Source organism: Festucalex cinctus, chromosome 6, assembly GCF_051991245.1.
Source record: "Festucalex cinctus isolate MCC-2025b chromosome 6, RoL_Fcin_1.0, whole genome shotgun sequence".
Taxonomy (NCBI): Eukaryota; Metazoa; Chordata; class Actinopteri; order Syngnathiformes; family Syngnathidae; genus Festucalex; species Festucalex cinctus.
Genome location: NC_135416.1, coordinates 24,975,482 through 24,992,222, shown reverse-complemented (window position 1 = coordinate 24,992,222; position 16,741 = coordinate 24,975,482). Strand labels below are relative to the sequence as shown.

The window sequence follows — 16,741 nt, the reverse complement described above, 5'->3', positions numbered from 1 at the left end:
CAGCATATACAATAAATATAAAAATGTTTTATCACAATGCTCAACTATATTTACAATTTAAAAGATACTTGTGGATGAATTTGTAATGATTGTGGTTTAAAAAAATCGCGAGTGCACACCACTTGCCTGTTCATGTGTTCCCATTCACTTTAATGAGATAATAGAAAAACGTCATTAGATGGGTGTGACAAATCAGTGGTCCTTTAACTTTAACCTTTGGCAACATGAATGCAAACCTTGTCTTTGGCAATATTTAGCACAACTTCCACTGGGCTTCCTCTGTTGTCATATGGAAAACAATGTGAACACAATTCAGCACGTGTGTTTCTTAAATCAAAATCTCTAATCGTGTTTGCTCGAGTCAGTAATTTTCATGATACTGTGAACTAGCGGCATTCAGTTCACAGCCATGTTGTTCGTGAAAGTCAACTTCAATCTGCGGAATCCATCAAATAATATAGTTAAAAACAATTTCTAATGACAAACTCAGATCTATTGATTTGATTGATTTGGCGAGCCCAAGGTCATGACAAGCATACATTACTGCAGCCATTCCTGTTCATGTTCATATAAGTACAGTATATACCATCCACTTGCATCTGTCTTTCACTAAATGTCAAGGCATCTCTAATCTGCACAATGTAATTAACACATTTTTGCAACACCTTTTCTCTCCCTTTTTCTTTTTCTCCCCATATCTGTCTACTACATCATCACAAATTCAACCCCTAAATGCCCCTTTCTCTTCATGTTGTTTTGGATTCCATCTTTTTTCTCTTGCTCCACATCCCTACTCATGTCTCTCAATTCTCACTGCGACCTGGACTGCATGCCACAAAGGAGGACAAAGTGGTTAGCATCTTTTTTTTGTGTTTTCTGTGTGATGTGACTGTGATGTTTTTGCCACTCCAAAGTGAAACCACTGGCCGCATTAAATCTAGACCAAGAGCAACTTCACCTAGGATACAATTTAGATTTTTACTCTTCAAAGGTGGATCCTTGTTGAAAAACAGTAGCAAAGGCAAGAGGTGTGTGTGGGAGAGTTGCTATGTGTACAGTTGCTTTACTCTACAATGTCACTGCATATAGTTTTGTCACTGTGGAATTGTCAGGAGTGGAGTCTCCTGCACGATTTGAATGTTTAAGTCATGACTAATACTACGTTTATTGTCTGTCTCCTCCTCCTGCAAAGTGTATCATAGTAAAGGACAGGGTAAGGATGCCTGGGTGATGGATTTGCTGCATGAATTTCCTGAGTTCACCCCCTTTCCCTCCACATTTGGCTCTGTATTCATTCGCAGATGTGAGGATAAGAATCAAGTCCAGTTGTCTTATAGATAATTCTGAGAATGAATGCAGACCCTGAAAGTTAACTGGTAAAGTGAGCATGAGCAATGACAGGATATGCACAGGCCAATGACCCTTTTGACAAATCCTGACCCTTCCAATGGCCACAGGCATGACGGCGCCAGGGTGGGTAAGGGTTTTGAGGGAAATTCAAGAGTTGAGTTGGGAAATTGACATTTAGCTGGCATGTAAATTTTAGGAAAACCAAACTTATATAAAAGCATAATGTACACTCATGCCTGTGCATGCTTCCCCTGCTTGTTTTTTAAACCAGTTCTGATTTGTACTGGACTGTTTATATTATAACCCAGATACTGCACATGTTGCTGTTTTAGAACAAATCTCCCATGAGAATATGAGTTTAAGTGTTGGCTTGAGACAATTCTCTCCCCATACTATAAGAGCATAATGTTCATATTAGTAAAGGCGTTTTTTTTCTTTCTCCTCTTAAAATTATATGAAATAATTGAGCTGCTTTGTCAGCCAACTTTTTGTAATGAGCAACTAATTCCAGCCCGGTCTTTCCAGACTTCACTTGACATAAATGTATTTTTTGTTTTATAAAATATTAGGCCTCCAATGAGTGATTATTTTGTTAATCACTTAATCAGTGTTTCATTTGGTAAATTAATCAATGATTCATATTGAAAAAAAATGTTTAATTTCCCTTTATTACAAAAAGAACATTATTTTACATTCACAGAACAGAAAATGCACAATTATAAATTGCCGTATTTTCCACACTATAAGGCGCACCTAAAAGCCTTCAATTTTTTGAAAAGCTGACCATGCGCCTTATAATCCAGTGCGCCTTATATATGGATCAATACTGAGCCGCAACAGGTCTCGCTGTCAAGACGCTATCGGTGACCCTGCACGATCGGTGACGCACATGCGCAGAAGATCCCGCCATCTTGGATCGCTAGCTAATACTAATACTTTACCTCAGAGAAAATAATTAAACAGCTGTTTATTCATTTTGGAAGTGTATGGAGTTATCAGAAAGCTGGTTTGTAATCTATTAATAAAGTTTGACTGACCTATTTGACTGTGATAATAATGAATGCATATATAAGCCTCTACTGTAGCGCCTTATATATGGAAAAAGTTTTAAAACATGTCATTCATTGAAGGTGCGCCTTATAGTGCGGTGTGCCTTATATATGGAAAAAGTTTTAAAATATGTCATTCATTGAAGGTGCGCCTTATAATGCCTTATAGTGCGGAAAATACGGTAATTACGGTATTGCTCCGTTAAAGGTTTGGTTCCTAAAATATCATACAGTTGGCAAAAATGTTCATCATATTTTCCAGTGAAAGCAAATGTTTGCGAATAAAGATTGCACAAAGTCAGTCTGCTTTCGGACTACAGAAAGAAATCTGAGAAGATTTCCTTTCGCGAGAATGAAATTCTGAGCATTTGTACAATTTTTAATTGATATTAGAATTAATTTTGATTGCCAGACATGCACACGCTCGATTGGATAGAAGACAGTCTTCAAGTTTCCACTCCATAGTGGCCAACTTTATATTATCTTCAAGTGAGACCTTCTTGCAGGTCCTTATAATTGTACTTTGCACTGATCTCCTGGATGGACTCTATCAAGTCCTTCTGCCATGCACCTCTCTCTGCACTGAATTTAAAGGGAAGAGGGGAGCCGCTTCCGTTGGATGGCAATCTTATGCATTCCCTCCTACAAAGGTGCAAACACCCCCTTCTAATGCACCCATCTACGAAAATACCAAACGAAAGAAAATGCGCACAGTTAGACTACTCCTTGCGTTAGACTTGTGCTGGGTACAAAAATAGGGGCCCAAATATTTCTTCACATTTGACATAGTGCTTTTGAAGCTAGCTATACAACTTTGTCAACAGTACAAAGTCAACAGTACAAAGTGCATAGCCAACCTTAGCTGGCACAAACTGAAAATAGTGCCTGTGTTTTTGACACGACAAGGAGAGGTAGGACTCAGACGCAGGATAAAGGTAGGCCACAAAGGCAACAGGTTTATTTCCGGCCAACAGCTGTCTCCTCTCAACCTGAGAGGAGAAAGGGGAATCAAAAAGTGGAGAACTAAAAACGCTCCACTGGGGAGGAAAAAACAGGCAAAAGGTACAGGGGACAACAAAAAGCGCTCCGCTAGGGAGGAAAAAAGGCTCAAGGCACAAGGGGTAACTAAGGGCGCTCCGCTGGGGAGTAAAAGGCACAAAAACAAGGCAAAACAACAAGGCAACGGGAACAAGGACTCGAGGACTGTGGGACGCTTCCATGCGCTGAGATGTGTGACCCTTCGGCCCTGAGGGGAGAATGCAGCTGGCCTTTATTGTGAGTCTTGATTGGTGGCAGGTGTTAGTAATCATGGGCGGGGACCGGTAATTATGGAGCGGCAGGAAGAGCAAGTGACCTGGGGTGAGAGGGGAATCAGAATTTCACAACAAAACAGGAAACATGAACACAAAAATAAAAGCATGGGCCGTCACGCCGGTGGCGGCGTGACAGTTTTAGTGATGGACATTACCATTCTTTTAGGTGAACTGAATCACTAATCAGTTCATTTAAAAGAACCGTTCAAAAGATTCGTTCACCGAATCATTAACACTCGAAAGACCCCCCCCCACCCAGCTTGTCCCCAGCCCGCCAGCACGGAAGTAGTGGCGTTTCTGTGAGTAGTTCCTTCCTTGGCAAATCGTGAACCACTCGTGGAAAGACTACAATCACTCACTCACTGAACTGGTATGGCAGTACGTTCACATAATGAATCGTACGCAAACGGGAATGGAGGTAGCACGTTCAATCACTGACTCGTTCGCAAACCGGAAATGGCAACACGCTCATGAATCGTTCCTGAACCAGAAATGGCAACACATTCACTCACTGACCTGTTAATGTCTTCGCAAACGGGAAGCTTCCTCAGTGACTCGTTCCTGAACACCAATAGCGAGGCTGTACGTGGAGTAAAATCCTGCCCACGTCCGACGCTAGCTGCTGCTTGGTCGTTCGCGAAGACTGACGGCATGAGCGTGGTTGCTATCAAATGAACTGAGAAAAGAAAGAATCACTTCAAGAAGTTCACTCATGTTCACTGAAAAGATTTGTTCTTTTTGAATGAATCGATTGTTCATGATACAACACTACTGTGTTTATACCTATGTTTATAAACATGAATCTCTCTCCTTCCTTCATTATTAGTATGGAGTACACACATGAGATGTTTACAGGCCGAAACATAACTGATGTCACACCCCTAGACGGGAAGGCAAAGTTGACGGTGTTCCACAATGATACACAGTTCAGGCTGTAAATAGTTAGTAATAGGGGTGTGAATTGCCTAGTACCTGACGATTCGATTCGTATCACGATTCACAGGTCACGATTCGATTTGATACCGATTAATCCCGATACAAATTTATAAGTCGATTGTTGCGATTTTTTTTCATTCAAATTTAGAAAATACTAGTCAGTAAACTTGTAGAGTGTAAGATTTATATGAAAATGTATTATTTATTTATCTGAAATTTCAGTCTTATAGAGGTTGTAATTTGTTTCATGTTTGAACAGCATTGAAATAAAATATTAAGGCTTAATGTTCCGTTCATATAACATTCTTCCATGCTTAAGGTGTGAATCCTAAAAAAAATAAAATAAAATAAAAAATCGATTTTGCCTATTATTGAATCGATTCGAGAATCGCGCGATGTAGTATCGCGATATATCGCCGAATCGATTATTTTTTTTTAACACCCCTCGTTAGTAATGTAATAGTAATCTTCCGTTAAGTTGCAGTTGTTTGTTATATGCCATTTAGCTAAAACAGGGTGTTTTACCCTCTTTATTTTATTATCCGTTGACTATTATTTTTTGTTGCATGTGCATGCAAATTGTGACTGAATAACGCGGTGATGAAAAAAAACAACAACTCATGTTGCTCCCTTCTGAACCTGGAAGTGACTCTGTTTAATTGCCTTGTCTGAAGGCATGATTCACATCACCACACTTAATTAATATTCATGACGATAGCGATTGACACGAGAGGCGGGTCAGTCATGCTAAACGTATTTAAATAGTCTACGAGCGAGATGTTTACTGCGCTAAACCTACTAATTCTGTCCAAGAATGGTGTGCCTGGTGCCAAATTCACTGGTATAGACGTTGAGGAACAAAAAAATGCGGGCCACCACCCCGGTCCGCCAATTTAGAGGCAATCTCCCCGATGTCAGCCCCACAACATCTCTTCCACCCCATGGGCCTTGCCACAGAGGAGCTTTCCAACCACCTCAGTGACTTCGACCCGAGATATAGGAGAGCGCACTTCAGAGTCCCCAGACTCTGCTCCCTCAAAAGAAGGCGTGTTGGTGGAATTGAGGAGGTCTTCGAAGTATTCTCCCTCCTGACTCATGACGTCCTGAGTCCAGGTCAGTAGCACCCCATCTCTGGTGCACTGCTTCCCCCTCCCGAGACGCCGGCTGATGGATCAGAATTTCCTCAAAGCCATCCAGAAGTCGTTTTCCGTGGCCTTTCGTTTTCGTTTTCTGGACATCTGTGAGCACTCAGGAGTTGAGTAGTTGTACTAGTATCAGTCTGAAAAAAAGGTGGTATGGAACAATTCCACAAACTTATTTCATAGGTTATTTCATAGAGTTATTTCCCCTTGTCTAATTAATATCTGAACATTGAAGCAGAACGTGTGGCTGAAATATTTCTCTGACAAGCTGGTCTGCTGTTACTGGTGCTATACTGTCGCTTGTTAATGGTGAGTGTTTATTCATGTGTATGTTAGCTCCAGATGGCTTCCAGAAACTGAACAAATGCTGACAGTCTGATTTCTTTTTAGAGAAGCACCGCCTCCTAGTGGAGAGCAGTCAAGCGCTGGTTCCTAAAACACACACTGTGAACACATAAACCCACGCATGCACATGCACTCAAACATTTTTGGAAGCATCAGCAGCACATTTCATAACAAATAGTTCAATTTCCTAGTCCCCTATCTTTTATCAAAATAAAACATCTCCATTTTGTACCACAACGGACACCTACCTATTTCTCAAGTCAAAGAAACATTTTTTCATTACAGTACTTCATGACATTTTGCATTAATTTGTAGCAACTCCAGTGAGTGGGTGCATGGCATAAAAATAAAACATCCTAGTACATACTGTATTGAGCAAAATTATATTAGCAATGCCATAAATACCGTATGTATTTTTTCTTCAATCTCTTCAGAACACAATAATGAATGTTTTTTTTTTATGTTTTTTTTTGTTTTTTTTGTTTTTTTTTAATCAATCAATCAATCAATCAACTTTATTTATATAGCACCTTTCATACATTTAAAATGCAACTCAAAGTGCTGGACATCCATAATGCAATAAAATAAAAGAAAGAAAAAGCCCCCCCATCCCCATGATCGTACCCACAGACACACCCAAAACCCAACAAACACATGAAAACCACAACATGGCGGGGCACAGATGTACCCTGTAAGGAAAGGCACCCAGGAGGAGTTCATCCACAGTGAGATGGATGAAGACCAAGCATCCCTCTCACTGTGGAGGCTCCCCCATGAGAAAACACTGGAGCTAAAAATTTTATAACTACCAAATAAAAACATTTAAACACTAAAAGAAAACGGTTAAACACGATAGAAAAAATAAATAAATAAAAACAAAGCTACAAGACAATATAGATTAAAAGTTAAATAAATAAAAGGGGATAAAAAAGTAAAAATAATAATAAGTAAAATAAAATAAAATAAAATAAAAATAAAAAAGGTCAATCAAATGCCAAACTAAAAAAGTAAGTCTTAAGCCTCCTCTTAAAAACATAAATATTCTCTGCAGACCTGATGCTCTCTGGCATGCCATTCCATAGGTGAGGACCATAGTGGCTAAAGGCAGCTTCACCATGTGTCTTGGTCCTCACCTTTGGAATAGTTAAAAGGCCGCTGCCAGAAGACCTCAGAGGCCGCGAGGGGTAATAGGGTAAAAGCAAGTCAGATAAATAAGATGGGCCAAGACCGTTAAGACATTTAAAAACTAATAAAAGCACCTTAAAATCAAGGCAAATTACAGGTATACTGGCTAAAATGTAAATTAGATAAAACCCTTTGATGCTTTAATTTATCTCCAAAGTTGGCAAATATCTTCAAAAAATACTTTTCATAGAATGTGCCCTCCTCGTGTTAGCGATACTGATCGACACAATCGCCCAATAAGACGGTGCATTATTTATTTATTTTTATTTTTTTTAATTTTAGCATAACTTACCTCTAATCGGATGGATCATCCAAATCAGCGGTGTCAAACATAAGGCCTGCGGGCCGGATCAGGCCCGCAAAGGGGTTTAATCCGGCCCGTGAGATTAATTTATAAAGTTAAAAAAAAAAAAAAAAAAAAAAAAAAATGCAATGTCGGACTAATTAATCAGCCACCCACAATCAAGATATATAAAATATGTATATGTATATATTTCACAAGCAGTCCTCGGATGAACAATGCTACTTGTACGGGGGAAACTTCCTGGATGTCATTATTTTACACACAACTTAAAGTTACGCTTTGTTTAATTATTATTATTATTACTATTATCATTTTTTTTTAATCATTATCACCGACAAACGTGTTTAATACGACACAAATTCAATTACTGGTAACACAAATAGATATGACAAGGATTAGCATCCTTATAACGTCATTGACTGACCCACGCAATGCATTCTGGGAACAATATATATGCAAAACACGTAGATTTAACACATCCAGAGCTCATTGTTGATGAGTTCCATTTGCATTTGTATTATTTTTTGGAACAATATGATTACAGTTGAGCTCCGTAATTTAGGGCTGGCACACACAAATAGTGAAAATCTGCTTACAATTGACGGCAATCGTTTTTAAGTTATATACCGTTATTTTACCGATGCGGCCCACTTGGTAATATATTTTCCTCCATGCGGCCCCTGAGCTAACATGAGTTTGACACCCCTGATCCAAATAGTCTTCTGATGTTTGAGGAATCTCACCAATTGTACTTCCGGTACGGAAATGCTTTTAATAGGTTCCTAGCTAATCCTAAATTGTATTTGTAATAAATCCATCGGCGGGGAAAAGACTGATACTATTCTGGCCGCATTTTAAGATGAAACACTTTGAGGTCACTTCGCACTAAGTGGCGTCAAGGGGTTTTTAACCATTACATTCGTCGGTGTCATGACTGCAGTAAAATGCACTCGAAGCATTTCTGAAATTATGCACAGTGCACTATTATCTAAAAATTACCTGCTGCAATATATATTTGCGTATAATATATTTGTGGATGTCAAAAATGTGAAAATTACAGATATATTTGAGTGAATAATTTTGAGACAAATCTCTTCCCATATAAATGTGTCTATCTCAGGGATCTCATTCACACACATAAACAACACATACTGTTTTTGGGTTATAAAGCTGCTCAGGTCTGACTGTCATTGTCAAAGAGACATTGAATATACTTGACTGAATATAATTGATAAATCATGTTAATTCAATGGATTATTTATTTATTATTATTATTTTTTATCATTCTTGAACATTATTTTACCACCACTATTCTACAGTTTCAGGGCGGCACGGTGGTCGACTGGTTAGGACATCCACCTCCCGGTTCTAAGGACTCGGGTTCGGATCTAGGCTCCGCCCTTTCTTGGTGGAGTTTTCATGTTGTCCCTGTGCCTGCGTGGGTCCCATATTTCAAAGACATGCTTGGCAGGTTAATTGGGCACTCCCTAGGTGTGCTTGTGAGTGTGGATGGTTGTTCGTCTCTGTGTGCCCTGCGATTGGCTGGCAACCAGTCCAGGGTGTACCCCCCCTACTGCCCAAAGCCAGCTGAGATAGGCTCCAGCACCCCCCACAACCCTTGTGAGGAATGAGCGGTCAAGAAAATGGTTGGATGGATTCTACAGTTTCAAGAAATAAAAAGTCAAGACAGGAAAATATCTTTATTTTATACACATATTGTAGTGCCCATCAGTTTAATCCATATTTGTCATTGCGGATAAAGGAATCATGCGGGAAAGTGAAAACTGGAAGCTTTAATTGTCATCTGATGATGAGTTAGAAAATAGTGAGGAGCTGAAAGGATTACTGGCAACTGATAATCTGCAGCCTCTCTTCTGACGTAAAGAGATGGAGAAAGACATGAGAGGGACTGTCGTGTGTGGCTGCGCGGCTGCTTGTTCACCGTGGGCCTTGTTGCTAGCTGATTTATTTTAGATTAGTCTGGACAAGCGCCACCTAGGATTCGGGATGAATGTGCTCTCTGAATGTGCTGTGAATGTGGACTGCTACAAATCCAACCTGTCCATTAAGAAACATCATCATACGGTTTGCAGCTACCGTTAACAGCAATGCTTTGTTTTTAACTACATGTGATCGATCGCCCTGTTTCTCTGGTGCTCTGGATTTGTTTTCTGAGGAATAAATGTTTGGATTATAAATGCGGAGGGAGATAAATCCTGCTTTTGTGCTGTCGATGTGAGGCGATATCCTGTAACAATGCTTCCATGTGAGTATTTGATGTTGTCTCTTGGTCTGATTTAGAGGATGAGGAACTAAATTTAATCATTTTCATTGTTGTATGTGGTGCATTAACAGGGCTGAATCACAGTAAAAGTGCATATGTAATACAATTTTAGTTGTCTGTCTATTGCGATGGAACCAGCAGATTTATTTTGTTACCACCATCACCAATATTGACATTACCGTAATTAAATGCTTTATGTACATGAGTTACATTTGCTGCATTAAAGACAGTGATTTATTTCAGTCACCTCAGATAAATGAAGGTCTTCTTTCCATGCTTGTCGGCACCTCTCCATTCAATAACCTTAAATTACAATGTATTAGAAAGAAACATACGATAAAACACTTTTTGAACATAATTATGTTTGTTTTTTATAGAACATACCTGTCCTACACATTTGTCTTTTTCACCCCTACAGGTAATGTGGGTATGCAACCTGTGCCGTAAGCAGCAAGAGATTCTCACCAAATCAGGAGAATGGTTTTCAGAGTCAGGGGTGCGGCCTGGGAGCCTGGGCTCCACCTTGAATGACCCAGCCAGGGTGGGTGAGGCCCAACGGGATAGGAAGCTACTCCGCTCCAAGTCTCAAGTCCCGTCCTCTACAACTAACAGCAATACCGAGCTGCCACACAGAACACAAGGGCCTGCTAGTGGTACTTCCTCAAAGGCTCCAGACACCATGCCTGGTACTCGCTCCCACAGTGTACCACCTCGAGAAAAGTAAGATGCAATAATATGTTTTATATATACAGTACATCTACGTATACATATCCAACCATCCATTGTCTACCACTTATCTGGGGTTGGGTTTTAGGGGTGGGAAGCAGGGAAGCCCAGATTTCCTTCTGCTTAACTGCTTCATTCATCTCTTCCAGCACAAAGTGCAGTCTAACATGGATGGAGTTTTCTTTATTTTGGAACTTTCATTGACGGGTGCAAATCGAAAGTAGCGTTTGCACTGTTGTGTGAAATGTTTTCTTTGTCTTGGAATCTTCATAGACAGACACAAGTAGAAAGGGGTGTTTGCACTGTTGTTTTAGTGAATACAACCAGCTTACTTCCCAGCTCAACTCATTCCCTCTAAATTCAGCATATGAGCTGTCTTTGACATTGTGTATGCAGAAATCAGCCCACTGGAGTCTATGCAAGAAAAAAAAAAAAAAAAAAAATGAAGCGTGCAAAGTATGTTTAAAAGCATGCAGATGTCCACGGGCGGTTGATGTAAAGTTGGTCAAGTCGATCACTGATGTGACGTGGGCACTTGGAGACCGCCTTCCACCTCACTCGTTTGTGTCCGTGTATGATCCCTTAAGAAATATTATAAAGATGATGATAATGCACCTTGATCTTATTCACCGCATTTACATTACACTAATTCGACCTGCTGCGAACTACTCTAAAGTCTAATCTGGTTTCTTGTGCATCGGGTCGCCGTGTAAAAAAACAAAACAAAAAAACACACAAAAAAAAAAAAACATCCTCAGTCCGCCGGAATGCCCAGCATGGTGAGACGCCAACTGTCCCAAACACGGTAAAAGAAACTTGCCTGAGCACGAAAATGATGACGCACCAGTTTTTAAATGTGCTACCACAAAAATAGAGCCCTTTGTATCTCCAGCATGTACTAGGTCATACCTACTGGGTGGACATGCTCTGAACACCTCACAAGGGAGGTGTCCAAGGAGCATCGTAACCTGATGTTCAAGCCACCTCATCTGGTTTCTCTCATTGTGGAGGAGCTGCGTTTCTACTCTGAGCCCCTCCGGATGATCGAGCTTCTCACCTTATCCCTAAGTGAGAGACCACACACCCTGCGGAGGAAACCCATTTCGGCCTCTTTAACCAAATTCTTGTTCTTTCAGTCACGACCCACAGCTCGTGACCAGAGGTGAGGGTGGGAAGGTAGATCGGCCAATAAATCAGAGCTTCCTCTATTGGCTGAGCTCCTTCACCATGGCACAGTGATGCAGAGTCCACATCACTGCAGACGCTGCACAATTGAGAAGAATGGAGAAGGAGCTTGATAGGCGCAATCTCCTTCTCCATTCTTCTAGCTGTTGCACTGTGTCTTTAGACCTCAACACTGACTGGCAAGTTTGTGGCACGAGGTACTACTTTAAAGGCTCAGCTCTGAATTTGGATTACCCTCTACAAGTGTACTGTAAAAACCCATCTACAAATCTACAATGGCGGGGAATCATGAACAATGATTCAAATATAGAGTACACTGACATAGTTTGTTTAAAAGCCTTTTTAATACTATATATAGAAATAATGTGTTTAGAATGTATTTACTTGCTGCGGTTGGTTCACAAACAGTTCAGGAAGTGCCCCATTTCTTGCCCAAAGACTGTTGAGATAGGCACCAGTACGCCTGCAACCCTAGTGAGGATAAGCAGTTCAGAGAATGGATGGATGGATAGATTTATTTGGGGACAACATTACAGGTTTCAGTGTTAAAAGATTTTAAAGTGGAAATTACCAGGTGGGCATTCCGTCAATATTGGTGGTAGGTCTGTCAATCTGTCAATGACGGACATCCATTTTGTTGACGAATGCCAATTGAACTTTGAAAAATTGACGAAGTAAGTATTGCCGGAAGGGGATTTTCGTCCATCAACGTAATCGTCAATCCGTCAATAAATTTGGCAATCCGTCAATGACGGATGTCTCATTTTGCTGACGTATTGACGAATGGCGGAGCACTGACGGATGCCCACTTCGAATGATGGAAAACATTGACGGACGCTCATTTTGCTTAGCAATTGACGAATGCCGGCTTGAAATATTGACGGATTGACGATGATGGAAGGGATTGTTGACAATTGCTGAATGACGGACGCTCAAAATTCATTGACGTGCCCACCATCTTTGGAAATCACTGTATAATTTATCGGAACTCATCAACATTAACTCTACTCCACTAATAATGCTTCACCATTATTTTTCAATTCTTTCTCTATATAAGCCTAGCCAATCAAAATAGCAAGCTAAATGGGAATTTGCTTATTAGTGCTACTTTAATCATGTTTAAATAAGCATTGAACGAGTAAAACTCATGTGTTTCTCTGAAGTTTTATGTGTTGATGCTTGTATGTCGAGACCACGTGTCATAATCCGGTACTCGAGGGCCTGAGTCCTGCATGTTTTCGAGATTTCTCTGCTCCGAAACACACCTGATTCAATGATCAGGATCATTATCAGACTCCCGCAGAGCTTGCTAATTAGCTTAAATATGAATTATCTGTGTTGACCGTGGGAAACCTCGAAAGCAGAAAACATGCATGACTCAGGCCCTCGAGGACCGGACTTTGACACCAGTGGTCTAGACAGATATCTAATTATTTATTTTTCATCTAGAAAAAGGCCAGTTTCCTACCATGAACAAAATGGTAAAGGAGGCTTGGGACGTGGTTCTGGTCGGCGATCTGCTGGAAAGTTGCCATCGCAGTCATCTTTGGATGAGAGGGTTGGTCTTGGGGACAGACGAGAGAGACAGCCAAGAGACGGCCACAGACTGGAAAAGATCCATTCTCAGGATTATGATGATGGGGACGACAACTTGGGCCACTTAGAAAGAAATCGGAGACGACCAGACGATGATGAACAGAGGGAGCGGCAGCGACGTGAGGAGGAGTTCCAGAACCGTTATCGCAGTGACCCCAACCTTGCTCGATACCCTGTGAAGCCACAAAAGGAGGAACAGGAGATGCGCATGCACGCCAAGGTGTCCAAGGTCCGCCACGAACGTAGACACAGTGATCTCGCAATCAACGAGGTCGGACTAGGGCCTGGTGAAGGGGGAGGGTGTGAAACGCAGGTGTCTGAAAACCGTATGACCAGGAGAGGAAATCGCAAAGCCCAGTCAGAAAACTATCGAGCGTACTCTGTTGAAAGGACTGTCGGGGAACCAGGAGGACCAATGCCTCCAGATAAGAAGGGCTGCTATGAGCCAGGTTTAACGCACACGGCAAGAGACAAAGGTGGGGACAACTTGTTAAGGAAGGACTCCCAAAGTTCGGAACAGTCTGAGTCTTTGCGGCCGCCCCTTTCCCGATCGTTCAAGAGCAAGCGCGGCGTAAACAAGAGGCAGATGTCCATCAGCAGCTCAGAGGAGGAGGGCGGCTCCACGCCGGAGTACACCAGCTGTGAGGACGTGGATATGGAAAGCGTCAGCGAGAAAGGTCAGTCACACAGATGTGCACTCTCTGCTAGTTTTATCAAATATTATCGGAATTATTTTTACATTTACGTTCATCCTTGTCCCTACAGACTTCTATTGCTATTTACAATATAATAACAACACTCAATTTCTAGCCCCATTTTATAGTCACCAAAACTCTGTTTTGTTGAAGCAGCTTTTATCAAGCTCGCACGCTTATCCATAATCTTGCAATCTCCTCACCAAAAAAAAAAAGAAAAAAAAAGTCTCATTTGTTGAATTCTCATAATCTTCATAAGCACATTGAGGTTATGCCTGTATCCCATTCTGTGTGCCAGTGGCATGACAAGGAATTTGAACGGTCCTAATACTTATTTAAACCCAGTAAAGTTGTTGCTGCGACCCTCGGCTTTTGCCACGAGGGGTCGCCATACTGAGTCACTCATGTTTGGCCCAATTTTTATGCTCGATTCCCTTCCTGATGCAACATACCCATTTTGCGTGGTATAGAAAAGTGTTGTGAAAACTTTATGCAGTAGAATTACGACAAATCCAACACCTTCTCCTGGTGTGTATATTTATAGTTTATAAAGCACATCTGGATATTATGGAAGAAAATAGCCACACACTCACGGCATAGATCCTGCACACTGCACATTTTGTTCGGTATGTTGTCATTTACACCTCTGTGACGTGGCTATTGCTGCTCTAAGGACAGCGCTCCTTTATTTGTACAGACCCTGTGATTTAGGACAGCAGATTTATGGAATTAGGTCAGTGTTTCTATTGCTATGTAATGCTTGACGAACTGCCAGATGCAGAAGCTAAAGTGAAGGCACGGTCGCATGTTGTGAAATTTTTTGGCTACTTTTTTTGCAGTATTCACCACCTTACACCTGTGCAAGTGATGTTTGACTGTGCACCATATAGGGGATCCATTTTATGGAGGCAGTAGAGAGAAGGAAACGCTTACTTCTCTCACTGGTGACGGTAGGGTTATGTTCCAGATGTTCTAATCCAGATTATTATTACTCAGAGACTGGTAATGGGTATATGGTGTGGATTGTGATTATTGCCTGTTTTTAGACAATCTCGTGTCTCAAACATTGAGCCTACCCTCATATGTAGCTCTCACCCGCCATGTGATGATCCAAATTAGGTCAAATTTATTATGCTAACAAGAAATATGATTACTCCAGCTTTGAATATATCGTGCATCACTGTATGTAATCAAAACACACCAAACTATTTTGTAAAACATTTCAAAAAGATGAAACCTTTGTCTATTTACTATTTGGGTTAAACTATGCATGCCCTTTAGACAGGCGTACATTGTTTTTGAAACAAATACAGCTTTTAATTTTGCGAAACACAGCCAATAGTGGTGACGGATTGTGCATACATTGTATATCTAATGCTAATATTGGATTGCCCCCTCCATATACTCCGTATGACGTATATAATGTAAGCCCAGTATAATTTCCCCTTAAATGGTCAATGATGAACAATATTTCAAAATGTATTTTTGTTTTAATATGGCAGTATGTAGCTATTACTTTTTCTTATATTTTCTGATCTCTTTCGATCAGTATTGAAACATGCAGTATTTTCAAATCTCCATCATGCCCTGACCCCACCATCCCTTAACCTATGAGTATATAACCAACCTGCCCTATCCATATCCGCACTTCTTGGAAATCGCAGCCATCTGACACTCCTGGTCTGCATCCAAAATACCAAATTTTGAATGTTTAATGACAGTTGAGGGCACCTAATGTAACACTGAGCTTTTCATCTTGAAATAAAATAATGAACATTCATGGAAGTCTGTTTTGAGTATTCTCTGTTTGACTCATCACTGTAAAGCTGTTTAAAAGCTGTGGGGATTAAAAAAAATCTCCAGAGATGAGCTGACATGTTCGTCTTATTGCCGTTACTATGCTATACAGTACAGTACAACATAAGTTGCTTGCACTGTTGCACTTTATCAAAGACTCTAGGTTTGTTATTGTAATGTAAGTGGTCCAATACAACATATTCAATGGTGCTGGCGCACCTTTTCACGCCTACTCTTTTCCACTCTCATGTCCGCAAATGGTGTAGTCTTAAAAATAGGGAAGTAACAGGATAGATTGAACATGCAGCTCTCGTTTTCACCCAGCTAAACACAATAAATCATTATCTGCCAAAGATTGTTGGTCTTGGTTAATCTCACTCTATTTATGGATGCTGTGTACAGTATGTCTGAGCACTTTCATGTCAAAGTTCTGCTCATCTTCTGGTACGTGCCCCCTTCAAAGGTGTTGTTTTAAGTTATATTAATGGAACATTAGGCCTTAATATTTTATTTTAATGTCGTTCAAACATGAAACATTGCAACCTGCTTGTTAAATACAGTGTTGGAAGTTTCAGTTAAATACATTATCTTACAAATCTTACAGTGTACATGTTCAACTTTACTGATTAGTATTTTCTAAAGTTGAGTAAAAAAAAAAAAAATCACAATAATCGACTTACAGATTCGTTTTGGGATTAATCAGTATCAAATCAAATCGTGACCTATGAATTGTGATACGGATCGAATTGCCAGATACTAGACAATTCACATCCCTAATAGAAAGGTTAGGAGATTTGTGGAATGGCCCAAGATGCCAGCAGACTGGCATCTTTC

General features: G+C 40.5%; 1 protein-coding gene across 26 annotated transcripts in view; it reads left to right on the top strand.

Moving 5' to 3' along the window:
- The window catches only part of rims1b (regulating synaptic membrane exocytosis 1b), a 148,401-nt gene that overhangs the window by 59,822 nt on the left and 71,838 nt on the right, over positions 1–16,741 (top strand). For 16 of the 26 annotated variants that reach the window (XM_077523836.1, XM_077523831.1, XM_077523833.1 and 13 more), the window contains exons 3-5: positions 1,193–1,213; positions 10,327–10,628; positions 13,269–14,092. In XM_077523836.1, the coding sequence (XP_077379962.1) occupies positions 1,193–1,213; positions 10,327–10,628; positions 13,269–14,092 (1,147 nt within the window). Of the gene's footprint in view, positions 1–840; positions 853–1,192; positions 1,214–8,856; positions 9,891–10,326; positions 10,629–13,268; positions 14,093–16,741 lie in introns of those variants that run through there. The other 10 variants (XM_077523832.1, XM_077523837.1, XM_077523857.1 and 7 more) reach the window with 3 other exon arrangements.